The sequence below is a fragment of the Lissotriton vulgaris genome, chromosome 8 (assembly GCF_964263255.1).
Source record: "Lissotriton vulgaris chromosome 8, aLisVul1.2, whole genome shotgun sequence".
In the NCBI taxonomy this organism is placed as follows: Eukaryota; Metazoa; Chordata; class Amphibia; order Caudata; family Salamandridae; genus Lissotriton; species Lissotriton vulgaris.
Genome location: NC_141696.1, coordinates 1486350931 through 1486374072, shown reverse-complemented (window position 1 = coordinate 1486374072; position 23142 = coordinate 1486350931). Strand labels below are relative to the sequence as shown.

Below are 23142 nucleotides of genomic sequence, written 5' to 3'. Positions count from 1 at the left end.
GCCCATTTACCAACTGGGCAAGTTCCAAGGTTCCAAGACTCGTAATTAAGTGATCGGTGTCTGGGTCATGTAATTGTTCTGCATGATAATTAAAATCACCTAGCAGAAGGAACGAGTCGGAGGCCAATACATGTGGAGCAATGAGCTCCAATAACTTATGAGGAAAGTCATTTTTGGAACCAGGAGGTCTATACACTAGTGCTCCTCTCCATATTCCTCCCAACAGACCTTCCATCTTAAAAATACATAGTTCCATTATATTGGTGCTTATGGATTCAAGGGAGGTGATATTTACTTCCTAAATTGTAGCTATAAGTAAACCACCTCCTTTGCCGTTTTCCCTATCCACTCTTATTATGTTATATTGTGGAGGAAACGCAATGGCCACAGTAGAAGAGGCATTCTCATATAACCAGGTTTCTGTTATAAAACATATGTCAGGTAGTTCAGAATCAATAAGACTCCATACTTCAACAGCATGTTTAGGGATGGAACGTGCCTTTAAAATGTAATGCTTTTAACAGTCTGGAGGTTTTACTATGCGGAGATGCACAAGAAACTTGAGCTTCACAGGGAAGTACTGGTAGGTTAAGACCGGTAGTCATAAAAACCCCACTAGTTGAACCAGCTCCAAATCCGGCAAACTTTTTATGTAATAAGGGATTACGATCTTTCAGCTCTTGGCTAGAATATTTGATCAAAGGCATATTAGCAACAACTATTAAAAATAAAAACATAAGTAGATAAGAAGACACATGCAGGGGTGCAAGCAGCGGTCTGGCGCAGACGGGCTTGCCTTTGGCGTGCCGCTGGGCACGTCATCTGCCCTTCACCCGCTTTTGTAGGGGTGAGAGGCTGGTAATGTAGAACTGAAATGCTAACTGCACTTCGGTTGGCAGATTGACAAACTGGAAGTGTGACTACCACCTCCCCGTCCCTCTGCACAATCGGCACAAGCTGTGGCGGACCGAGGCGAGTCAAATCAGGTGAGGAAAAAAGAAATGTTTAAGAAGAATGCGGCGCAAATGAGAAGAATAAATGACGGCGCAAGATAAAACTGTCTAGTAATCACAACAGACAGCATATGACCAAAAGCAAACTAATGCCAGGAGCTAAAGGACTAAAAACAACAGTCGCAAGTTTCAATATTTCCAATATTAATTAGTTCAATATTTAAAAACAAAACGCATGCGGTATGCACCGGCAGAGAATCCATGCGATATATGTTGAGACGGGTTGTGAACCACATCTGTGATGAAGAATACATTTTTGTTGTAATGGTGTCAGCTTGGTCAGCAGAGTTGGTGACTACAGACAGTGCATCAATGAGCATGAATTTGATGGATTATGCTGTAAGTGTAGGGAGTGTGCTAGTGAGTGGTGTGCGGATGAGGTTATTCCTGTTCGTTTAGGGAAGAAGTGTGTGTATTAGTCAATTAAAACCATACAGAAAATCAGACAATTTAAAAATACACACAAAATGGATAAAATGGCAATTAAAACTAATACAGCCACCAATCCTCGCACTACAGCCCTTTGCTTTCTTCAACTTTTCTATCCTAGGTATGGTAATCGGGATACAAAACACTAAGCTATGTTGAATAAAAGTGCCTAAACAGGGGAGGATCTTTACCCTAATGTCTAAAAACAGAAGTTTGCCATGCAGATAGCTAAAAAAAAGTCCCTTAGTTAAATGTATCTATGAAAATAAAGGGCATATAAGCAGGGCAGAGGCAGATATAAATACAGTGCCTGGTGGACTATCCGTCCCTGCTATTAAAGTGCTTTGTGTAAGACTTCACATCATTAAAAGATCCAAAAATATACAAAGTAGTCATCTGAACCTAAGGGGATAGAAAGCAGCTGAATGGTGTAATCCCTAGCATCCCGCCCTTAACAATTATCTGTGCATAAGTTAACACAAGGGGTTTCTGAGTTATCACATTTTAGAATTACATTCAGGGCCCCCCTCGAGATTGCACATCGCATAACCTGTTAGCTGATATCATTTTTGATTAATCTTAGAAGGACAATTGCACAGCATCACACTTGTTTTTGAAAAATGTATTTCCAGGCCATTCTTTTCGGTGTAAATTGCAAGAGTGTTAAGCAGCCTTTGAAGTCCTATTCGAGTATTGCTGAACAGCACCAGATCGTCAGCGTAGAGGATATGTGACATTTGTTGTACCCCCAACAGTCGGAGCATGAGCCTTCTGTTCATCTAGCTCAGTGGTATGGTCTTCCAAAAATAAGCTAAAGAGGAAGGGGCCTAGGACACAATCCTGTTTTATGCCGAGAGTTGTTTGCATCTTCCTTGATACACGCAAGCCATCTCCAATATTATTCTTGCCCCAAGTGTCCGAATATACCAGCCTAATTGCTTGTAGGATGTTCGGTGAGATACCCCATCACTGAAGCTTGACCCATAATTTGTTCCGGGGACACCATCAAAAGCTGCTTTGAAATCTACAAAGCACTGGTAAAGGGGTATCCTAGTTGCTTCTGCTCTGTTCCTGATTAGGCCCAGAGGCATAAGATTGGTTGAAGTACCGTGGCCCCTTTGGAAGCCAGTTTGATTTAGAGGGATACTTCCATTGTCGTGCGACCAGGATTCCAGATCGTGGAGTAGAAACGTTGAAAAATATTTTAACTCAACATCCATCAATGCTATTAACCTATAATTGCTAGGTGAACATGCCACGCCTTTTTTAAAAATGGGATGAAGTATAGAGCCCCTCCAGCTATCACGAATAACGTTGTTTTCCAAAATGAAATTAAACATTGACGCTAGTAAGACCGCCCATTGTGACGAAAGATGTTTGAATAATGTCTGTGGTAGACCATTTGGGCTGGGGCCACAGTCGGTCCAGGACTTTTTAATGACCTTCTCTACTTCGGTTGCTGTAACTTTCCTGCTGTGTCACAAAAGGTTTTATTAGAACAAAATGTACTAACTGAACGGATCAATCCGCTCTTGAAGTGTCACTTTAGGTAATGTACCCATTCTGTCTCACTGATATTAGCGTTGTTTGCAGCTGCAGGGCCTTTCTCTTTCCTATTAACTATCTGCCAGAATCTTTTTAAATCATGCGTTTTCGAGGCGTATTGTAACTGAGCCCATAATGTTTCTTGTTTTGCAAGTTTATGCCTCCAGATTTCTTTTTTAGCTGCTGTCTTTCATTGCTGAGTTGTCGTAGAAGATCTAGGTGATTGCATGAAAGGTCTACCGGTTTCCTTTCTTATGTTCCGAATGTGAACGGGCATACTTAACGAGTTACCATGCTCAAGTCGGGTTCACTTTTGTGGCTCCTTTCACTGTGGATTTTAGTCACATTATTAGTAAGAGTCTCCCATAGCAATATTGGATTGAGATCTGGTTGAGCTAGGTCCTGTAGACGTGAGACTGCATCCTCTGCTAATGAATTTATACAAAGAAAATGGCGGTAGTGTTTCCCATCAGAGAAAACGTCCGCACCTACTGTTGTAGTTATTCTCCCCGGGTACGTAATGCGTGAGGTATCAAATAGAGGTGCACTGAGAACTTGATAAGACACCCACCACCAGGGGTGTTTGAGCAATGCAACTGAATGCAAATACCACGAATCAAGAGAGAAAACCAAATTACACAAGCACCCTCTTAAAAGTCCATTAATCTATGAACATAAATGTAGGATAGTGGTGTTATTTCCAAGGTTATTACACCAACATCATTCAATGGTTCAATGGCAATTCAAAGTATGGATCCAAAACCAAATCTTGTGCTTCAAGTTCTTTATTGTTCAAATAAGTTAAAAGTTTCCCAGCTTTACACTGCCGACACGTGTTTCGCCCTCTCCAGGGCTTTTTCAAGGCTATCTTGTTCTGGTCTTATGCTGCTCTGGCATCGGAGAGGTCTAGAGTTCGAAAAGATACGGGTATGAAGCGTTTATGCGAAACCTATTAGATGTCTTGGTCACAGCGAGCTATTCAGAAAGTGGGTTCCCTCTAAGTAACTTTAATCTTGTTAGGTCCCTCGTGTAGCATTGAAAGATGGAGAGGGCGAAACACGTGTCGGCAGTGTAAAGCTGGGAAACTTTTAACTTATTTGAACAATAAAGAACTTGAAGCACAAGATTTGGTTTTGGATCCATACTTTGAATTGCCATTGAACCATTGAATGATGTTGGTGTAATAACCTTGGAAATAACACCACTATCCTACATTTATGTTCATAGATTAATGGACTTTTAAGAGGGTGCTTGTGTAATTTGGTTTTCTCTCTTGATCCTCTGCTAATGAGTTAATGGAGCCAGGGCTCGACTTCAGGCGTTTCAGGTTTTCTGAGTGTGTTTCTCCTGCCAGCGTATGAAATGTCTCAAGTTTGCGCAGTCATGCGTTCACCCTGATGACCTGTGGATTGTGATCGCTTTCCACACAATGGCATATACTATAGTCGCAAACCGGATGGTAAAGGGGGATTGAAACAAGGGTATGATCTATAATTGATACCATGTTCATTTAGGGGAGGTATGTGTTTGCATGGTCTAAATGAAAGTATGCAGAGTGATGCAGTGCAGGTGTGTGAGACGTGGTTATGATGGTTTACCAGAGAGGCAGATGTTATGGATCGAGAACCCCTCTGACCTTCACAGACGTACGTGTGTGTGTATATATATATATATATATATATATATATATATATATATATATATATATATATATATATATATATATATATACATACATACCAAGTTCTACAGGCTATAAGAGAACACACACCCAAAGCATTGGTAAACAATCCTCTATGGGTTATCTGTTTTATTTTGTAGGAGATGTAGATTATCTTTGTAGACTAACCATAATTATCAATCATATTGCAGGGCATCCGTAGCCCCCTGGATGCCACAACCCCTTTTATTATTTGATCTAAGTGTGCCAATAATAATCAAAATTTTATAATGATATTCTTTCACAAAACTGCGACTGGTTTTCCCCCCACCCTGCAGCCTAGACAAAGGATTTCTGGGTATAAGAAGGGGCTGTGACCCCATACCAATGTTCTCTTGTTCCTGACCTGAAGAGGGGGGCCTGCTGCTGCTGGGCACCAGGAGGATACCACCTCTAGGGACTGCCTCCCTACCTGGAGGGCCCTGTGAGATGGATCCTGGGCCCAGCCTTTGCCCCCTCCCTGCCCACCTTCCTACAGGACTTCCTGGACCTTTTGATTCCTGCCTGCCAGCCCTGGGGAGCGCTGGCCTCTCCCTGCTGAAAATAGCGCATTTGCGCCGCTGGAATGGTGATCCCTGCCCTAAGGGATCCCCCAGCGTGAGGGGGGATTCCCCCTCTTGTGCTAATTTGTGGCGCGGGTGCCCACCATGCATTGCCTGCCGCTGTTGTGCCCATCTCTTTATTGATTCAAGAACAGGTGCCCACCCGGTTTTATTTATTTAATTTACGGGAACCCACCCCGTATTAAGGAGAGAATCACCGCTGCCGGCCCGAGGATCCTCTGGGATTCGCTGCGCCCGCCTCCACACACCTGTCATTGGCTGCCGCAGCCGCGACCCGGAAGTACTGCCTGCCAAACAGGAAGCCAGGCACAAGACGCCCGGACGTAGGCGGGACCTTTCTTTCTTTCTTTCTTTCTTTCTTTCTTTCTTTCTTTCTTTCTTTCTTTCTTTCTTTCTTTCTTTCTTTCCCCCCCCCCCCCTCCCTCCCCCCAGTCTGGGGAAACAAAGCAGGGGGCATTTCTGAGGGTATAGCGGCACCAGATGACAGCGGGCCGCTCAGCATATTTGTTTTAGAGCCTTGTGTGGTTCTATTAGGGGCATTCCTTGGCGCTCCCGAGCCAGAGGGCTCCAACATGGCACAGAGCCCAGGCCGCATTCCTAATCCGAGCTGCCCAGCACTTAGTGGGCAGTTGCTTCGTGTAGGCCCCTTGAGCATCTTCGTTGTTGCCTGCGCAGCCTGCCCGGACATTGCTGGACACAGGGCATTTCAGCCCCAGAGAGGCCAGGTTGGCCTGGGGACAGCAGGTCTATGTTTATGCCCTATGTGATATTTTGGCGCAAATGTAATTTCTGCATCATGTATAATGTATTTGTGCCTATACCTCTGAATGTGTTTTTATGCTTAGGTGGTTGTTTTTCCTAGTATAGTTATACTAGTGAGTTCATGGTTCCCTGCGTGATATTTTCCTAAGGTGGTTAGGGTTGCGTAGGTAGTACTTACCTTTTACCAGTGATTACTGGTTGTGTGCTACATTTTCTACTTGGTGCTACAGTTATTATATGTGCTAAGTGTTATTCCTACAAGTACTCGATGTTCTACAAAGTGCTAATTCTTCCAAGTGCTAGTTCTAAAAGTGCTTATTCCTGACAGTGGCCCACGTGGCCCTGTCCCATGTATATAATCCCCTGTAAATTCTGCCCGTGCCTGTTGGCACATTGTAAAGTGTGTGTTCATTATCTAATGTGTTTGGTATAATACAAAGGCTATTTTTATATATAACCTTGTGTGGAGTTTCCTTTGTGTTGGGCCTTAGGTGTTGTTGCTGGGTGGGCGCGCAAACACTTAACCTACATTGCCTCCGGGATAAGCCTTACTACTCGCGTCACGTTACCTAGAGGGTGAGCAGGGGTTATCTTTGGCGTGTAACTCCCTTGCCCTGACTAGAGTGGTGGTTTCTGCCTGGCTTTGGCGCAAGCCCTAGCCAACCGGAAATCTCATTTTTAACATTACCCCAATACAATTGATGTATAATTCAGAAGTTGCCCCTGCTCGGAATTATTCCCTTTTTAAGAGCTTACACTTGATTATGTAGTTGAGTATTTTCATACTTTCCATTTTGTAGTCTGAACTGATATCAGCAACTAAAAATCTCTATCAGTTTTTCATTTAAGTATCTGACCGAAACAGTGTATTTCCATAGCAATTGCCTGCCTTAAGAACCCCCCCACCCCACCCTTCAACTATAGCATATTAAATGAAGGGTGACTGGATGGCAAGTCTCTTGTTCCAGAATTCCTCATAGGCAGACATATTTATAATATCAGATATAACTCTTCAAGTTAATTTAGAAAGTCAAACTTTCTAAGATTAATTGTTGTATGTGCGAATAGGAATTTCAAATTTATTACATTTTTGTGTCTGAATTGTCCATCAATCTTTTAACAATTATATTAAAATCAAAAATCACTATTGACTATAACTTGAATGTGTGTACATTTGTGTTTGGCAACATACAGTCCAGCTCGAAGGGTAATAACAATGGATCGATCATAGAGCCCCCACACACCCATCAAATTTTGGAAGACCAGTGCAGACTGGATTATCAGTAATTGGGTGACCAAGGTTACATGGGGCATGTTTAGGGCACCCCTTAAACATAGCGAAGAGAGAGGTGTGGTGCAGCGGCCAGAGTGGCTAACTCTGGAGCACAGGGCTCACGGTTCGATCGCCGGCAGCAGCTCAGCACTCTGTGACTCTGGCAATAGCTCACTTAATCTCCCCGACGGCTCCCAGCGCCTTGAGACCCCTAGGGGTAATTAGTTTGCGCTTTAGAAACATGGAAATGATGGATGGTGATTTAAGGATATTAACTTAATTTTCTGCCTCCAATTTAAAATTCTTTCACATTTACAGAAAATCTTTATTTATATACACTTTATTAATTTGTTAATATTCTTAATTTTCTATGCAGTCACAGACCCCTTGCATAGGCTTTGTGGAGCCCCTGGAGTCCCCAGACCACAGGTTAAGAACCATTTCCATAGAGCATAGCCTGTTTACCAGGCTCCTTGTGTTCTTCTTTGAAAGCTTATACAAGTGCTCTTTTTCTGTAAATACGCCCTTTAAATTTTGTTCACATTTTGTCGCGTTTGCTGTGGTGCATTCATAGACCGAGGTCAAATGTCAGACTCTGTATTCCGAGGTTGCTTGGACTTTACTTTTCTTTCTCTGACTTCAAAGTGAGAGGATTTATGTGGCAATCCTGCTGGGTATCCATGTGAGACGAAAGGCTGTAGTATCTTACTTTTTCTAGCACATGACAAAATGTAGATGTATGTAAAGGAACTGTGCAAATATTTCAGAACAAATAAGAATTTTAATAAGACAAATTAAGCACTTTTTTGTTATTCTGGAGTGTGCTGGAAACAAGTATTTCAATATGATCAAAACAAATCAGTACACTTGGTGATGCCATATCCACACATTGTGCACTGTATAGATTTATCAGTAAAACACTATGCCAGTGCAAATATAATGTACATTTCAGTTGAAAATATGTTATCTGTAATGCCAGTGCGCTATCACACCATGCATACTCCACTCATCTTCACTATACTCCAATCTACAACACATCACCCAACGCCACTCTATGGCCCTCTATTCCCCTCTCTGCTACAACACTCTACACCACTCCATGACACTCGACGCCACTATACTCTGTCACTCCACTCTGACACTCTACGTCACTCTATGCCAATTCACTCTACTTCACTTTATGCTACTTTTCTCTACGACACTCCACTCACTCTACTGAACTCCACTTTTTGACACTCTGTGCCACTTTACTCCCCTCTACGCCACTCCACTCTGACACTTTACTTCACCCCACCCTACAACACAAAACCCTACTCCAACAACACTCCACTCCTCTCCACTCTGACACTATCCGGTACGACAATCTACTCTAAGACACTTCACAACACCCTGTGCCAATCTATGCCACTTTACTTAATTCTTCGCCACTTTAACTCTTTACTTTACAGCACTCCACTCTAGGACACCCCACTCTGATATTTTTTCCACTCTGACACTTTACTCCTCTCCGTGATACGCAACTCTATCCTGTGCCACTCTTTGACCCTGAACTCCACTCTGTGCCCCTCCAATCTGACACAGCACTCTTCTCCATGCCATTCTGAGCCACTCTACAAAACTTCACTCTGCCACTTTACTCCAGTCCCTGCTATGCCCCTATACTCCACTCTTTGAGCCTACATTCTACTTCACTCTACCGTATGACACTCTGCTCGAATCCATGACTCTACGCAAGTGTACAACACTCCGCAACACCCTTTGCCATTCCACTCTATGCCACAGCTATATTCCACACCACTCTCCTCTACACCACAAACTGAACATAAGCCACGCTGGTGTACAACTTGCCTAAAACAAGTTGGCAAAGCTAATAGTTCCTGCATAGTCAAGACCTATTGGCTTTGCCAGTGCTTGTCTTCCTGTAAGAAAAACAGGCTGTCACACACAAAGCTCCAGGGCTGGATAAGATACCGGGAGATCTGTATCTAAGGTAGATTGATGTCTGAAACTCCTATTTTGCATTATTTTTTAATGCCATTGCCATCATGTCGGGGGGCACTAATTGCATCAACTTGGGCAGGAGCTGAGATAGTACCAATCCATAAGCAAGGTCCCCCATTGCAGCCATCCAATCATTGGCCGATAAGCCTAATTGACAGCTCTCAGAAGCTGTTTAGTAAAATACTTCTTGTACTGTTATAGGAATGGAAGGGCGGCTGGAGGTTTCTGGGAATGTACCTGCACAGTGGACCAGGTTTTTCAACTTCAATTAATATTCTGGATAACAGTGGTTCTGGGGGACCGTCTGCTCTATGTAGGCAACTGAACGAGTTGATGGACCCATTCCATGTAAAAAGAGGGGTAAGACTGGGCTGTATTCTAGCCCCAACTATCTGTCAACGACCTGATCTCCTATTTGAACCAATACAATGGTGATGCCCCATGATTGCCAAGTATTAGGGCTACTGCCATAATGTTTGCCTTTCAAAATACTACTACTATCTAAATCGCCTATGGAGCTACAAACAAGTCTAGACTGTTTTGAGAACTTTTGCAGCCAGAGGGGCTGGGAAATCAATGTGGTGAAAACCAAATCCAGGGTCCTAAACACCTGTCACTCCACAAGATCTAACCGCAAGCTGAAACACCCCCCCCCCTCTCCCCCCCCCCCCCTCCCAACCCCTGCCCCCTAGGAACGTATACACACCTTTCAACACCTTGGGCTTAACCTCACAGAACCGCTGGATTAGCAGTGCCACGTTGTAACGTGTAAGCTTAAACTAGAGCAACACATCGGCGGTTGGCTAGACTGCAATAGAGGTTCTCGCTTTCACCCAGTTTTACCAGTGATACAAATATACGAACAGCAGGCCGTAGGAGCAGGCCTTTATGGCGCGGAGATCTGGGGTCATAAGGACATGGCCAAAATGGTAATTGTGGGAAAGTGATTCCTACATCAGTTAACGGGTCAACCCACCAGCACCCCTCTGCTTCCCCTTGGGCTAGATACGGGGCTCAGGCCTACCTCTGACTGGATTAGATGGAGACCAGTCTTAAACTGGAGACTTATCTGTGCCACCCCTGAGCTCCAATCTCATCATGAGGGGTTGAAGGAAGTCCTAGGTATCTCAAGTTCAGGAAGTATACCATGGATCAAGTATGTTAGAGAGACCATGGGAACCACACCCACCAGGCCACTCTGCTCTTCCCAACTCGCCCTGGCCTCCCTCCCATGCACCCGCAAGACAAGAACCAGAGGAAGATCCTTCTCCTACCTCACCACCAAGACCTGAAACACCCTGCCCCTCCAACTCCGGCAATCTGCATAGTTGACACAGTTCAGGAAGATCCTCAAGACCTGGCTCTTCGACTGAAACCCTCATAGGTGGGTAGCCGTGCTTTACAAACCACTGATTGATTGATTGATTGGTTGATTGATTGGCACCTAATTGCAAAATGATGAATGTATGGTATGGTTTTGATGTATTAGAAGTTTGGTTCTATTGTGAATCTATGAGTACCACAGTGTTTGGGCAATGCATATGGTTTTAATAATGTAATTTGTATTGTACTTTTAATACATGTATTGTGAATTATTCATGTTTTATGTTAATATTATGTAAGTATCCTTTCCGCTAGATGTTTTTTGAAAATCTGGGGAAGATAAAACCATTAGTATTGTGCTGAAGAAGGTGGTTTTAACTAATATATCCGTCGAAATGCATTGACGTATAAATATGTAGAATCTGCTGTACACTGGGAGACCTTACACAATACGGTCATGGATCCCTGTTGATACCAATAGCAGACTCAGATTTTTAATTGACCATTTGATGTTTTAATTGTCCTCCCTTGAGTTATTCTTTTGTTTTTGAAAAGGTGGTTTATGTTTTTGATTTATTGGATCATTATTTATTGTGCGGTGTATGTGTTTTAACGTATCTGTAATATTTGGATACTAAACACAAAAGATATATATTTTTTGTAATTGTTTATATATGTATTATTAAAGTAATATTCTTTTGCTCAATCTTTGTGGTGCCCATTTATGGTGAGTAAGTGGTTTTTCATATAGCTTGTTTGTGTGGCAAGTCTTGAGTATTATGCGAAACGTTTGATGTTTATCCCAAGGGGAACTTTATTGAATTGACATTAACTGGTACCCTGTCCCCTTGATGTGAGGGCCTCTCTCTTTTTGGTGAGATTTTATCAGCTTCTCTTTTTGCCAGAACACATATTTATTGACGGTGAATAACATCGGCACAAGTAGGCTCACTATTGAATAGTTCCTTTCTTTTATAGGTAACTTCATGGATCAAAAAAAGTGGAAAGGAGGTGCTGAAAAATTGCGGGACAAGAAGAGAAAACTAGCTGAAGAGGATGCAAAAGAAGACAGAAAAATATGGGATATGTTTACTGCATTGCTAGCGAAAAGGTCCCGTATGCATGTTGGTTTCTTTCAATCCCAGGGATCAATGAGCTCGAGTGAAGTCACAGAAACAGAAAAGACTGACTCTGTAACCTTACATGACGCCTTACAGAAAGTAGACCTAGACGAAATGGCTGAAAGGCAGGTAATTGTTCAGGCAGTGGAAGCAGCCGCTGTATCTGCAGTTTTGCGGAAGAAATTTAGCCGTTCAGACTCAAGGCACTTGAATGTGGACAAAAGTCTGAAAGACGATGATCCACCAAGGGTTGACCCTTATTTTGAACGTCCAAAACCTCAACAACTTTCTCCGTTTTTCCAACATCACCCAATCCAGCCTACTCAAAACTTGCCATTTGATGGAAGATTGGCGTTTTGGAGAAAAGATGAGGTTAGACGACACTGGTTGAGTTATTCGAAAATCCGAAAAGCCCTTTTTTGCTCAGTTTGTTTGGCATTTAGCAGGAGTGGAGAAAGTGGCCCATTTCTCATTGGTATGAAAAACTGGAAACATGTTTATCAGCGCATAGAAGAACATGAGAAGAGCAAACATCATCATCGCTGCACACAGACTTATTCGATGGCATTCTCTCGTATCAACATAAACAGTGTCTTCTTTAATCAGCAGACAGTACCTTCTGCTGAGTTGAACACGATTGCCCCAAAAGAGGCCCCACAGGATGTAAGTATGATTTGTAATTTAATTTTAACTGTGGTGAATTAGGGAAATCCATTCTAATTTCAATATGTCTTTGCTTTATCATGGACTTTCATCTAGGTGTACTACTTTATAAATGCAGTCTTCTTCAAAGATGCCATACTAGGCCCGTATGCCTTTGGCCTGATGGTGAAAAATAACTAATACACAATTGTGTTGGTGTTTTTTTTATATCACAAATGAACTTCAGTGTTCCCCTGAACCAACGGTTAAAAGGTGCTTAGACGAAAAATTCACGGACTGAGAATCTTTACCCCAAAGAAACTCTCCGTATGGCCTTACCAAGTGTAGACCTTGACTTCTGAGTAGTATCATTTTGGGCTCCAATCAAACTGTAGATCCATTCAAAACCATCTGACACCATAGAAATGACAGTCTCCTTTATGAATAATACCTTTCCCTGCATCCATATGTGTTGCACCACCTCGCGCCTTCCTCAATGGACGAGTTTCACTCCATTAAAACGCCTACACCATACCCATATAGCTTCCCAAAATACATAATACTCTCTGGACTTCTATCTGGGTTTGCTTGTAATCATGTTTCCGACAGAAATGTAATTTCCTTCTGCTTCCTTGTTGTACTGGACTGCTCTGCAGCATTCACCACGTGCCCCCAATAGTTTTAGATGAGGTGTGTTAAGTGGTACATTTTAAACCGGGTTGGTTCTGTAACACTGGTTAAAACTAGAAATGATTTTCTAACAATTTGCTATGCACCCTTGTTTTTCAACAAGGATTTATGTAGGTTAAAAAGGAATTTGGCTATTCTCAATGCATTTGTAGGTCTTCGTTACAGAGAGCATGATCTGCCTTTATTTGAAAGAACCATTGTTTCAAATCCATACCTTGAACACAGAGTAGGCTTGGAACCAGCCCCTTGTTCGTGATTGGATGGCTTTGTTCTCCATCTCGGGTGGCTATCCTTCCTTTTCTATTTGTTCCTGATGGGAGCATTTAGTATTCTTTCTGGATGAGTTCCACCCTTGCTATACTTAGTTAATGTACCTCATATTTTGCTTCTGTTGTGGGTTTCCTTGCTCTCTCATCCCTTTCCTCAGTAATGTTTTGTACGATGGCCGACTCCTACAAAGACTGTCTGCTTTCTGATGCCCACACACCTTGTGTTTTAACTTTTTTTTCTTTCTTTTAATATACCAATCTTACATAGTACCCTTACTATCAAATTCTAAAATCCCCTTATAGCACATTATTGCTATTCCTGAAAAACACCCTTCAACATATATTGTCAGTTTCCACAGTACACAGTTATTGGAAAGATGTTCCATTGCATCTCGACTGGACGACACTACAGCAACCATGGGCAGATGTCTGCATGTACTGGCAGTGGTCTCCAGCTTAGACTCATGCTAGGCTGAACTGAATATTTGCTATTTGGTGCTAAGTTGCCTGCAAGGATTGTGCGGGTTTGGCTTATCCGGTGGGACTTGCTGCAGCTATTCATAAATATTAGGTCTGTCCGTTAAATTCACTTCCTATTTTGTGATTATTGCTTCCACTGATCTGATACCACAACTTGACTTATGATTGGAACAAAAAGAATCTGCTATCTTCCAGGCTAGGAGTCAGCAGAATTCATTCAGTTCATGGACACAGGCATCAAACAGTTACTCACCACATCAGGCCAATGAAAAGATTTAAAATATATACTTGCTCCTTTTATTGGGTGTGGACTTTTATAAAATATTTATTCAAGGATCCGAATACTTTAGAAATCTATGTATTCTGTAAACTAAAAAGAAATGTGTCCCTTTTGGTGCCACACATTTTGCTGATCAATTATGGCAGCATTCTTCTTATAACAGCTGTAATAACTGTTTTATTAAGCCAGGGCTCACATTAAATCAGGGTTTGTATTATAGCGATGCTCTGATATTCTATAAATAGAAGGGCTGGTTGCAGGTGGGGAGCAGTGATTCAAAGCTTTGAATGCCTCGAGTCCGTGCACATACATGTCTAAATGTATCGACCAACTCCTCACCAATCTCTTAGCACATTGCAGCTGGGTGGATACTCACTCCTTGCAAGGTCAGGAGTAGAATATTTTCCAGGGTGGAAAAATGGATTGTCACACAAGCAAATATATGCATGTATTCTTGCTTTTCCAAAAATGGAATTCGCGAAAGTTTGTTAGGAGTACGATTCAAGGTTTACTTTTGTAAACTCTAGTGAATTTTTGAAAGTCATAAATCTCCACCAAAGAAAGGATATATACCCGTGGGTCCACTTTTGTAACTGTCTTAAATAATTGGGCTACTAATTTTTTTATTTTTGAAAGTTTTATATAGCGCTAGCTTAACCCGTAGGTATCAAAGCGCTTTACATACATCCTGTAAAAAGAACAGACGGAAATTGCATTACATAGTTGGCAGGCAATAAGGAAGCAAACCAAGGATCAAAAAATACAGCATGAATAATTAGGCGGTTCACACAGTCCAGTCACCAACTATCCTTGTATGTCAAGAAAGAGGAGTACACTCGGATATTGAAGAGTAGGTTAGTTGACGTTGGTCAGGAAAGTATTTGTTAAGGAGATGGAGTTACTAATGTACATTCATGTTGCCTGTAGTAGTTTTACTCAATTTTCCATAAATCTGTTTTTTACGTGTTGGCATGCATCAAACTCATTTTACTAAATGATGCCTCAGAGAAATGGTAATTAGAGCTGCACAATAGTTTAGCAAGTCCAAGTTGAAAAAAAAATTTTGTGTATTTTTTTTACTAAAGCAGACAATTGCCAATTTTGCTTTCAGACCTCTGCGTGCATTTGTATGTAAACCGGGAGCATCTTCCTGAGAGCATTATCAGTATCCTCAAATTGCTGAATTGTGCAGACATGTACACATTTTACGTGCTGGAACCATTGTCAGTAATGGAAGGTGTGCTTATTGTTCAATACATTTTCTTAGAGTGCACACCCTAAAAGTAAAAGCTTGCATTCATGAATCATATGTACAACTTCTAGATATGGATACAAATCTTGCCTTGGTAGACAATCCTTTTTTCGCTGATCCATTCTGTGGTATTCTAAACTGGCGGTAAGTTGTTTGTTCTAATGCAGTTTGACTCAAACCAGTAAACCTAATTCTTGGTCACACAAAAAAATTCTTCTGATGCGAGACTACATCTATAGCTTTGTTAGCAATGCAGTGTGTCTAAAATAATTAATGCTGATAAAGAGCTTAAATTGTGGTGCTACTTGTTTCCCTGCTATTTTCGTTATACATCTCTGATAATCCTATGTTGTGTTGTCAATCTCTTATTAGGTCAAAACCAGATCAGTGTGTCTACCTTCATTATACTGCTTTTTTAAACCATTAGCTGCTGGGCCTCTCCTTTCTCCTCCCCTCCAGCTCTGAGGTAATATCTGGCTGTTTGGGGCAGTTTGCGCTTAGGTCTCCGAAAACCTTTTTTCCACATAAGGTATCCAAAGCTGAATCCTTTTTTCCAGCACCTTGGGGATTCTAAAGATACTCTGGGTTTATCGACTCCCCTGGAGGGGACCGAGAAAATAGGCAATAAAACAACATATTGACTTATTTGAGGAAACCTAGGGAAAAAGTGCACTAGATAAAATTGTCTGTTTTTTTTCTCGCCTACAAAAGGCGCCGATGAATGGTTTGTTGTACTATAGTCGCCATCTTCACAGCTTTCAAGAACATGCAGAGCTGAATAAAGAAAACTAAGTTTGTACCTCAGTTTGGCTTTTTCGAAGAGGTAGCCCATTTGTCCTATATTTTTTGTGTGCTCTCAACCTACTTCCAGTTTGTGGGTCTGTGGTGGAAACCAGTGTGAAACCCAGGGGTGATCCAGGAAAGCTATAGATTTCTGGAAAGTAGATCATATTACGAATTCAGCAAGGGGTCATACATGAGATCCCTCAAGGTTTCCCCAAGGAAAATGACTGCGGAAATTTAAAAAAAAACATTGAAAATGAGTAGGAAAAAACAGCCATTTGTAACCACTTTTTTATCTAACTTTTTATCACGATGGCCGATTACAAAATCAGTATACCATTACGTCCGCTAGACCCTTCTGGTTGTGTATGTGTGCGTGCGTGATATGGTCTATGTTCTCCAAGAAACCATGGTACCCAGAGCTAACAACTGAGCTGCACCGTACAATGTTTTTTCATTGAGTACAGGGTATAGACTAGTTCATATAGTAAAATAGGTAGAGTGAAAAATGGGTATCAAGGAAACCTATGTAGTTATAAAGTGGGTGCCAGATATGGAGTTTAACGCAGTGGTTATATGTACATCTTTAAATTTGTGTTACCCATACTACTGTATGATTTAGAGGGTATTTTTCAAAATGTCTTCTACACTGGCTTACATTTGAAAGCCACAAGTGCGGTGAAATCCAATTGGTGATGACAAATGTTCTGCTTTTCTATGCTGCTATAAATCTTCCAATTAAAAATGGTAATTCACTTGTGTGGGTAGGGTTGGTGCCTTAGACATGAAATGGGTGAAAAAACATGACTCCTCACACTTTCCACTGAAAATTTACTCTAGTTTCCAATGTGGTAGCTCTAGTTTTTGGACCATCGCTTAGTCTGCACCTAAGGAAACCTAGCAAACCTGTACAATTTTGAAAACTGGACACCTAGGGGTATCTAGGGTGAGGAGACCTGTGTGCCTCTCACAATTGTTTGTTTTTTTAACCTCAAATTCCTTGCAAACCTCAATTTTTGACGAAAAACACATTGCCCTCACATTTCCACCAAGCATTCGCCCATGTCTCCTGATGGCACTTCACTTTTTCACTTTTGTGGGTAGGCCTAGTGCCCACAACAGGAACCAGCCCAAAATACACCGTGGACGATGCACATTTCCCCCCCATCTCAGATCTGATCCCCTTTTCCGCCACTTTTGGTAGCTGTAGATTTTGGACCCTAGCTTAACTAACAACCAGGGAAACCTAGCAAACCTGTACTTTTGTAAAACTAGACACCTAGAGGTATCCAAGGTGGAGTGACTTGTGTGGCTCTCACCAGGTTTTTTTTTTACTCTGAATACCTTGAAAACCTCAAATTTTTACCAAAAAAACACACTTTCCTCATATTTCTGTGGTAGAAAGTTCTGGAATCTGCAGGGAAATGCAAACCTTCACCCACCTGGCATTTCCCCCAAGTCTGCCAATAAAAATAGTACCTTACTTGTGTGCCCTAGGCCTTTTGCCCATGACAGAATTGGATCTAACCAGGGTGTATGGGAATTCCCTGGTAAGGGCTCCTATTGACCTTGGTTTGAGCTGTTCCTGTTGTGGGCACTAGGCCCAGTCCCACAAGTGGGGCAGTGTTTTTATCTGCACATGTGGGGTAATGCAGAGTGATAGGAATTTAGTCTATTCCTGCGGATTCTGGAAGGTTCAATCCCTGAAATGGAAAAAAAGAATGATTTCAGGCACAGTTTGAGCTTTGCAGAGCACTGTGGTTAAGAAAACCTTGGGGATCACGCAAGGCACATGTATGTAAATGTAAATGTATAGGCATTTATATAGCGCACTACATACCCGTAGGGTCCCAAGGCGCTTCGACCGCTGCGAAACCCTTCCTGGCTTCCCTGAGAGATGGTCCCTTAATGGGTATCTCCAGGGTGAGACCAGGCATCCCCGGCGGTCTGGTGGGGCCGTTAGTGAAGATGAGGCAAGCTAATGCCCAGAGTTGCCGAGTGTGATCGCTGATCAGAGTGGGCACCGAGGCGAGAGAATTATCGAGTCCGCTGACCCTGGTCCAGAAACCTGCCGCGCCGGGAATCGAACCCTGGTCCCGGGCCGTCCTCTGCTCTCGGGTCTGCCGCCTCTAACCCACCCCGGACTCCCCTTGTTTAGTTTTCAATGGTTTGTAGGTTTGCTTGCTTGACGCCACAGCATGACCCTAAATTCAGCACGTACCCCTATTGCTTATCTCACAACATAGCTATTTAGGGCCTTTTGGGTATTTTTTTCTCTTGGCCAACCCACACAAGTGGGGCACCGTTCTTCTTGGAGACCTGTTGGAACTCAAGGTGTTAGGAAACCTGTGGCTCCCTTGTCTTTCTGTCGCATAAATGTGATGAATGTGTGTTTCTTACCAAAGTTTGACGTTTTCAAGGGCTTCTAGGTAAAATTACCTGGTAAGAATAACTCTAGTCATGCACTCCTGGAATCAGCTGGTTGTCTAGTTTTAAAAAATGTGCAGGTGTGGCTAGGTCCCTGCTGAGGTCCAAAATCGATAGCTACCCACATAGGGGGAACAAAAATAAGGAGTTGTTATTAAGGGCCATATTTACATTTTTGCTGACAAAGAAGTCTCCGTTGGCTTGATGGAGGACTTAACATCTGCCATGCTGAGAGTAGTCCACCCTGCCAAATTTCAAAATGACCGTCAAGCTGACAGTCTATTCAAAAACATGGACTGGAGCCGCCGAAACGGCGGTTCCTGTCAATGCCTTTTTCTGTTAAATGCACTACTCCATCAACATGAAGGAGCCGTCCATTAATTTGATATTTACATTTTCTTTTTTTTAAAAGAAAAAATATCTACGGCGGGTTTTCTTTTTGAAGAGAAACAAATGCCCCTCTCACCATGGAAGTTATCCTCCACGGCAAGAGAGGCATTAGACCGTTATCAGTGCCCTTTACCACCATGGTTTTCCAGGTGGTGATGGGCAATGAAAACTGACCTGTATGTCTGCACATCTAAATTAGGTGAGCTGACACAGGGGTCAGCCGCAGATGACTCTTACTCAGCCAGGACATGGGAGGGGTGCAACCATGCCACAGATGGAGTATTCTTCCTCATGGTTACACCAATGCTCCGTCCCATATATACCGGGCGTCCAGACCATTATCTTCAGAGTAAGAATGCTCTATTGGTATTGCGACAGTGTATCTTTACCGCCACAGATATAAATCTGGTACTAGTTTGTTTTTTTAAAGTTAATCCACTACCTATACTGGTTGGTTTTAGCACCTCCAGAAATGCTAGCCTCACATCATAAATACTTACTAGTATCTGAATATTGAAACTAAGACTACTGAAGGTGAGCCATAAAGCCGAGTCAAGGCACCAGCCGCTTTATGATCCAGTCACACGGCATTCATGCACCACACACAAGACTTTCATATCGCCAGCCAGGGGCCCAATCTAACAGATCAGTGCACTCACATCAACATATCACTTCCATGCAAGTGCCCATCCCATTCATGCTCCACAGGACTGAATCCTCATTTATGTCCGGACATGTTGACAGGTGTGAGAAGTTGGCCTGATATATGATGCCCACTATTCTAGTGGGCACCTTGCACCAGTCCAAGCGACCCTTCTTGATGGTAGGTTGTAAAGTCAACCTTATAGAAGGCTAGCCTAGTGGTAGCTATGGAGAGCAGCCATCAGGCTAAGACTTGGAGGCGAGTTTAGCAAGCTGTTTTACCAGTTATATTCTCTTGAATGATCAAATGAAAGCACACCACACAAGCTATATATATATATATATATATATATATATATATATATATATATATATATATATATATATATGTATATGTATTTAATCTAAACACAACCCCTCTGGACGAGGTCAGAGGTAAGTACAATACAAGGAACTTAATTAGCATACGATAATTGTAATAGGGTATTTATAGAGCGTGTGGCTACTCCATAGAGTGTCCCAGCGCTAATAACCACTGAAAACAGGCAGAAAAAAGTACACACAACTCCCAGATTTATGTTGCATATCAAAATAGCCAGGTCTTTAGCTTCCTCCTGAACTCGCCTAGGTCAGTTGTCTGTCTAAGGACAATGGGGGGATCATTCCATAGGTGGGGCGCTAACACTTGAAAAGAGCGGCCGCCCCTACGAGAACGGGCAAACCTAGGAATGGTCATCAAGTACTGCATCGAAGACCTCAAAGTCCGTTTCGGGGCATAATGCTGTATCCTTTTCCTGATGTAAAGGCCCCCAGAGTTGTGAAAGGCCTTGAAGGCTAAGGTGAGGGCCTTAAACTGGACCCTCTTACTCACCAAAAGCCAATGGAGCGATTTTAGGTGGGGAGTCATATGATCCCTGGGTGCAGTCATAAGAATAGCTCTGGCCGCCGAATTCTGGATCACCTGAAGGCGGCTTAGAAGGTATTCTGGCAGACCCAAATAAAGGACATTGGCGTAGTCCAGCGTAGATAAAATAAGGGCCTGAACAACCGTATTTCTGAGGGAGATCTGCAGCAGGGAAAGAACATTTCTCAACATTTTCAAGAGCCCAAAGCAGGTGCCAGCCACAGTCTGAACTTGGGTCTTCATGGACATGTCCGAATCCATCATTACTCCAAGATTTTTTACAGAAGTGACTGAACACTTGGGGGTAGACATGTCCTGTGGCCACCAGAGGCGCCACTCCATACTGTCGGATCCAAAAAAAATGATCTCCGACTTTTCGGGATTACACTTTAGTTGACTCTCCCGAAGCCAGGAGAATACCTCTGTTAAACAGATGTTTATCTCAATAGCTCGAAACACGCTGCTCTTCTCACTGGTAAACAGAAGTTGCACAGTATACGTTTTGCCCTAGGGACCTCACAAACCATATACTAAAATAGTGGTATAAGAACCATGTGAGGGATAGAAAGCAGGCCTAGGGCCTGTAGAACCGCTGGGGCAACCAGGAACCACCCAAGTTGGGGACGCAGGAGGCCCACAGGGGACGCCTGCAGTGGCTAAACCCAGCTGCAGATCACCATTGACTTTCTATGGAGAATGAACAAGTTACCATTTTAAAAAATAAGGGCACTTAGAGGTGAACTACGATGGAACCCATGTAGATTAGGACACTTCGAGAGTCAAGACCCACGGGAGCACCGGAGTACTCGTGTTACCTCACCCGGGGAAGCCGGGTGCATAGGTGTCTTGGTGTCGGGTTTCGGCAATTCCAATGGTGAACTGCAAAGAAATGCTGCAGGCGACCTGAGGAAAGTGTCCGGGTGGATTGGAGATGTGAAGAACCTGAAAGTAGAGGGGACAGAGTCTGGGTCACTAGCCAGTGACCAGGATGGCGAGGAGACGATTCCAGCCGATGTCGGGTGATTTCAGGTGAAAGAGGTGAAGCTTGACTCTTCAGCCACGAGGACCAGGAGGCGGCAACGACGACTAGGAGCTGGATTCGAGCTGCCCCATGAAGGATGTCGAGTGCTTCAGCGTCCGAATCTGGATTGGACCCAACAAGCCTTGCCAAAAGCAACCCACGCAAGATGACTAGATTGGCTTCGGTTCAGACCAGCAAGGTCTGGGGGACTCCTCCTTTGGAGGGGAGTCAGAGCACGTCTGGAGCAACCAGGAAAGTTCAGGAAATCAAGGATTGGCCTTTGTGGGGGCTCACTAGCCAATGGACTAGGAACCGCGAAGGCGCCTCGAGCTGAAAAGCACACAGCGGGCCCACCGAACACTCGTGGAGTGTAGGCCTCTAAGCTTCGGTGCAAACGGTGCTTGGGCAGGGGCTTCAAATACCCCAGTGCACAACTTCGGGATCCCTCGGGAAGTAGGTGCAGTAGCAAAAATGCAGGATGTCCAGGAGTTCCGGTCCCACGTCTCTCGTTTCCGCTACGGGTCTCAGCTTTGCTGAGATCTCGGGTCCGCTTCAGAGATGTCTGGAAGTCAGTGTCCTATGTCGCAGATTCTTCGGGATCCGGCAGGAGCCTCGAAAATGCAGACCAGCAAATATGCTTTTGGTGCCTGTTTGGACAGAGTGGTCACTCCTTGACCACAAGGGAGATTTCTTCCGTCTTCCAGTCGATATGGAATGTCGAAAGTCCAAGATATATGTTGCAGAGTTTCGTCCAGGGTAATCTAAAGTCCTAGGGACTGGGCTCCTATTCTTATTGTAAGTTTAGAGGTTGGACTAACTCTAGGGTCCTACCTATGGGAGGACCTGGGGTGGGGGTGGTTACACCCCTTCCCCTTTGTCCAGTTTTGTGCCAGAGCTGGGGCAGAGTGCCCCACCAACCGGTTTGCACTGGGAAATGCATGGAGCACCTTGTGTGCCCCATGCAGTGTCTGAAAAGCATTCACTGAATGCAACCCACCCTGCCCCAATATTCTAAAGCCTGTCTGGGGAGGTGCTAGCACCTCCCTGGACAGAATACCTATTGTCCAGACCTCCCCTGCCAGAGTTTCGTCCAGCAGTAGGAGGGCCGACTCGTGTCTGTGGCAGCAGCATCCATTTTGTGATGCTGGGGCTCTGTTTAACTTTAACCGGGTGTACCAGTGTGTGCATGTCTTTTCCCTCTAGAAGGGTGGAACTCTACCCCCGCCGGCACAACTTGTTCGGTGGGGGGGTAGTATTTCCAAAATGTTTGACACCAAACACGAAATGTTTTGATAAAGCCAACCCAAAGTTAGCATTCACCGCGAGGATTATAATGCACTGAAGAGTATATGGTATGGCTATATCATAGAACAGCTATAAGGAGATGGTTCCGAAAGCTGCAGAGGGGCTTAGCTCACGCTAGGGCATCCTCTCACACAAAACCAAGCACTCTGCCTTCAGAATTGTCAAAGCCTGCCATAGGAGTGACATATAGGTTAATATGTGTCTATATGTAAAGGTAGATATAGGTATAATATATCTAAGTAAGGGGTGCTTACACCACCATACCCAGGCTGCAAGTGCAGAACTGTGGTGCCAATTTGGAAGACTA

The 23142-nt window shown here is 43.3% G+C and overlaps 1 protein-coding gene across 2 annotated transcripts in view; it reads left to right on the top strand.

The window, feature by feature from the left end:
- LOC147698968 (uncharacterized) overlaps window positions 1-23142 on the top strand; it is an 82526-nt gene that overhangs the window by 5418 nt on the left and 53966 nt on the right. Inside the window, exons 1-2 of one of the 2 annotated variants that reach the window (XM_086935548.1) lie at window positions 10487-10690; window positions 11608-12413. In XM_086935548.1, the coding sequence (XP_086791674.1) occupies window positions 11616-12413 (798 nt within the window). In that variant the 5' untranslated portion in view covers window positions 10487-10690; window positions 11608-11615. Of the gene's footprint in view, window positions 1-10486; window positions 10691-11607; window positions 12414-23142 lie in introns of those variants that run through there. The other variant, XM_086935547.1, reaches the window with a different exon arrangement.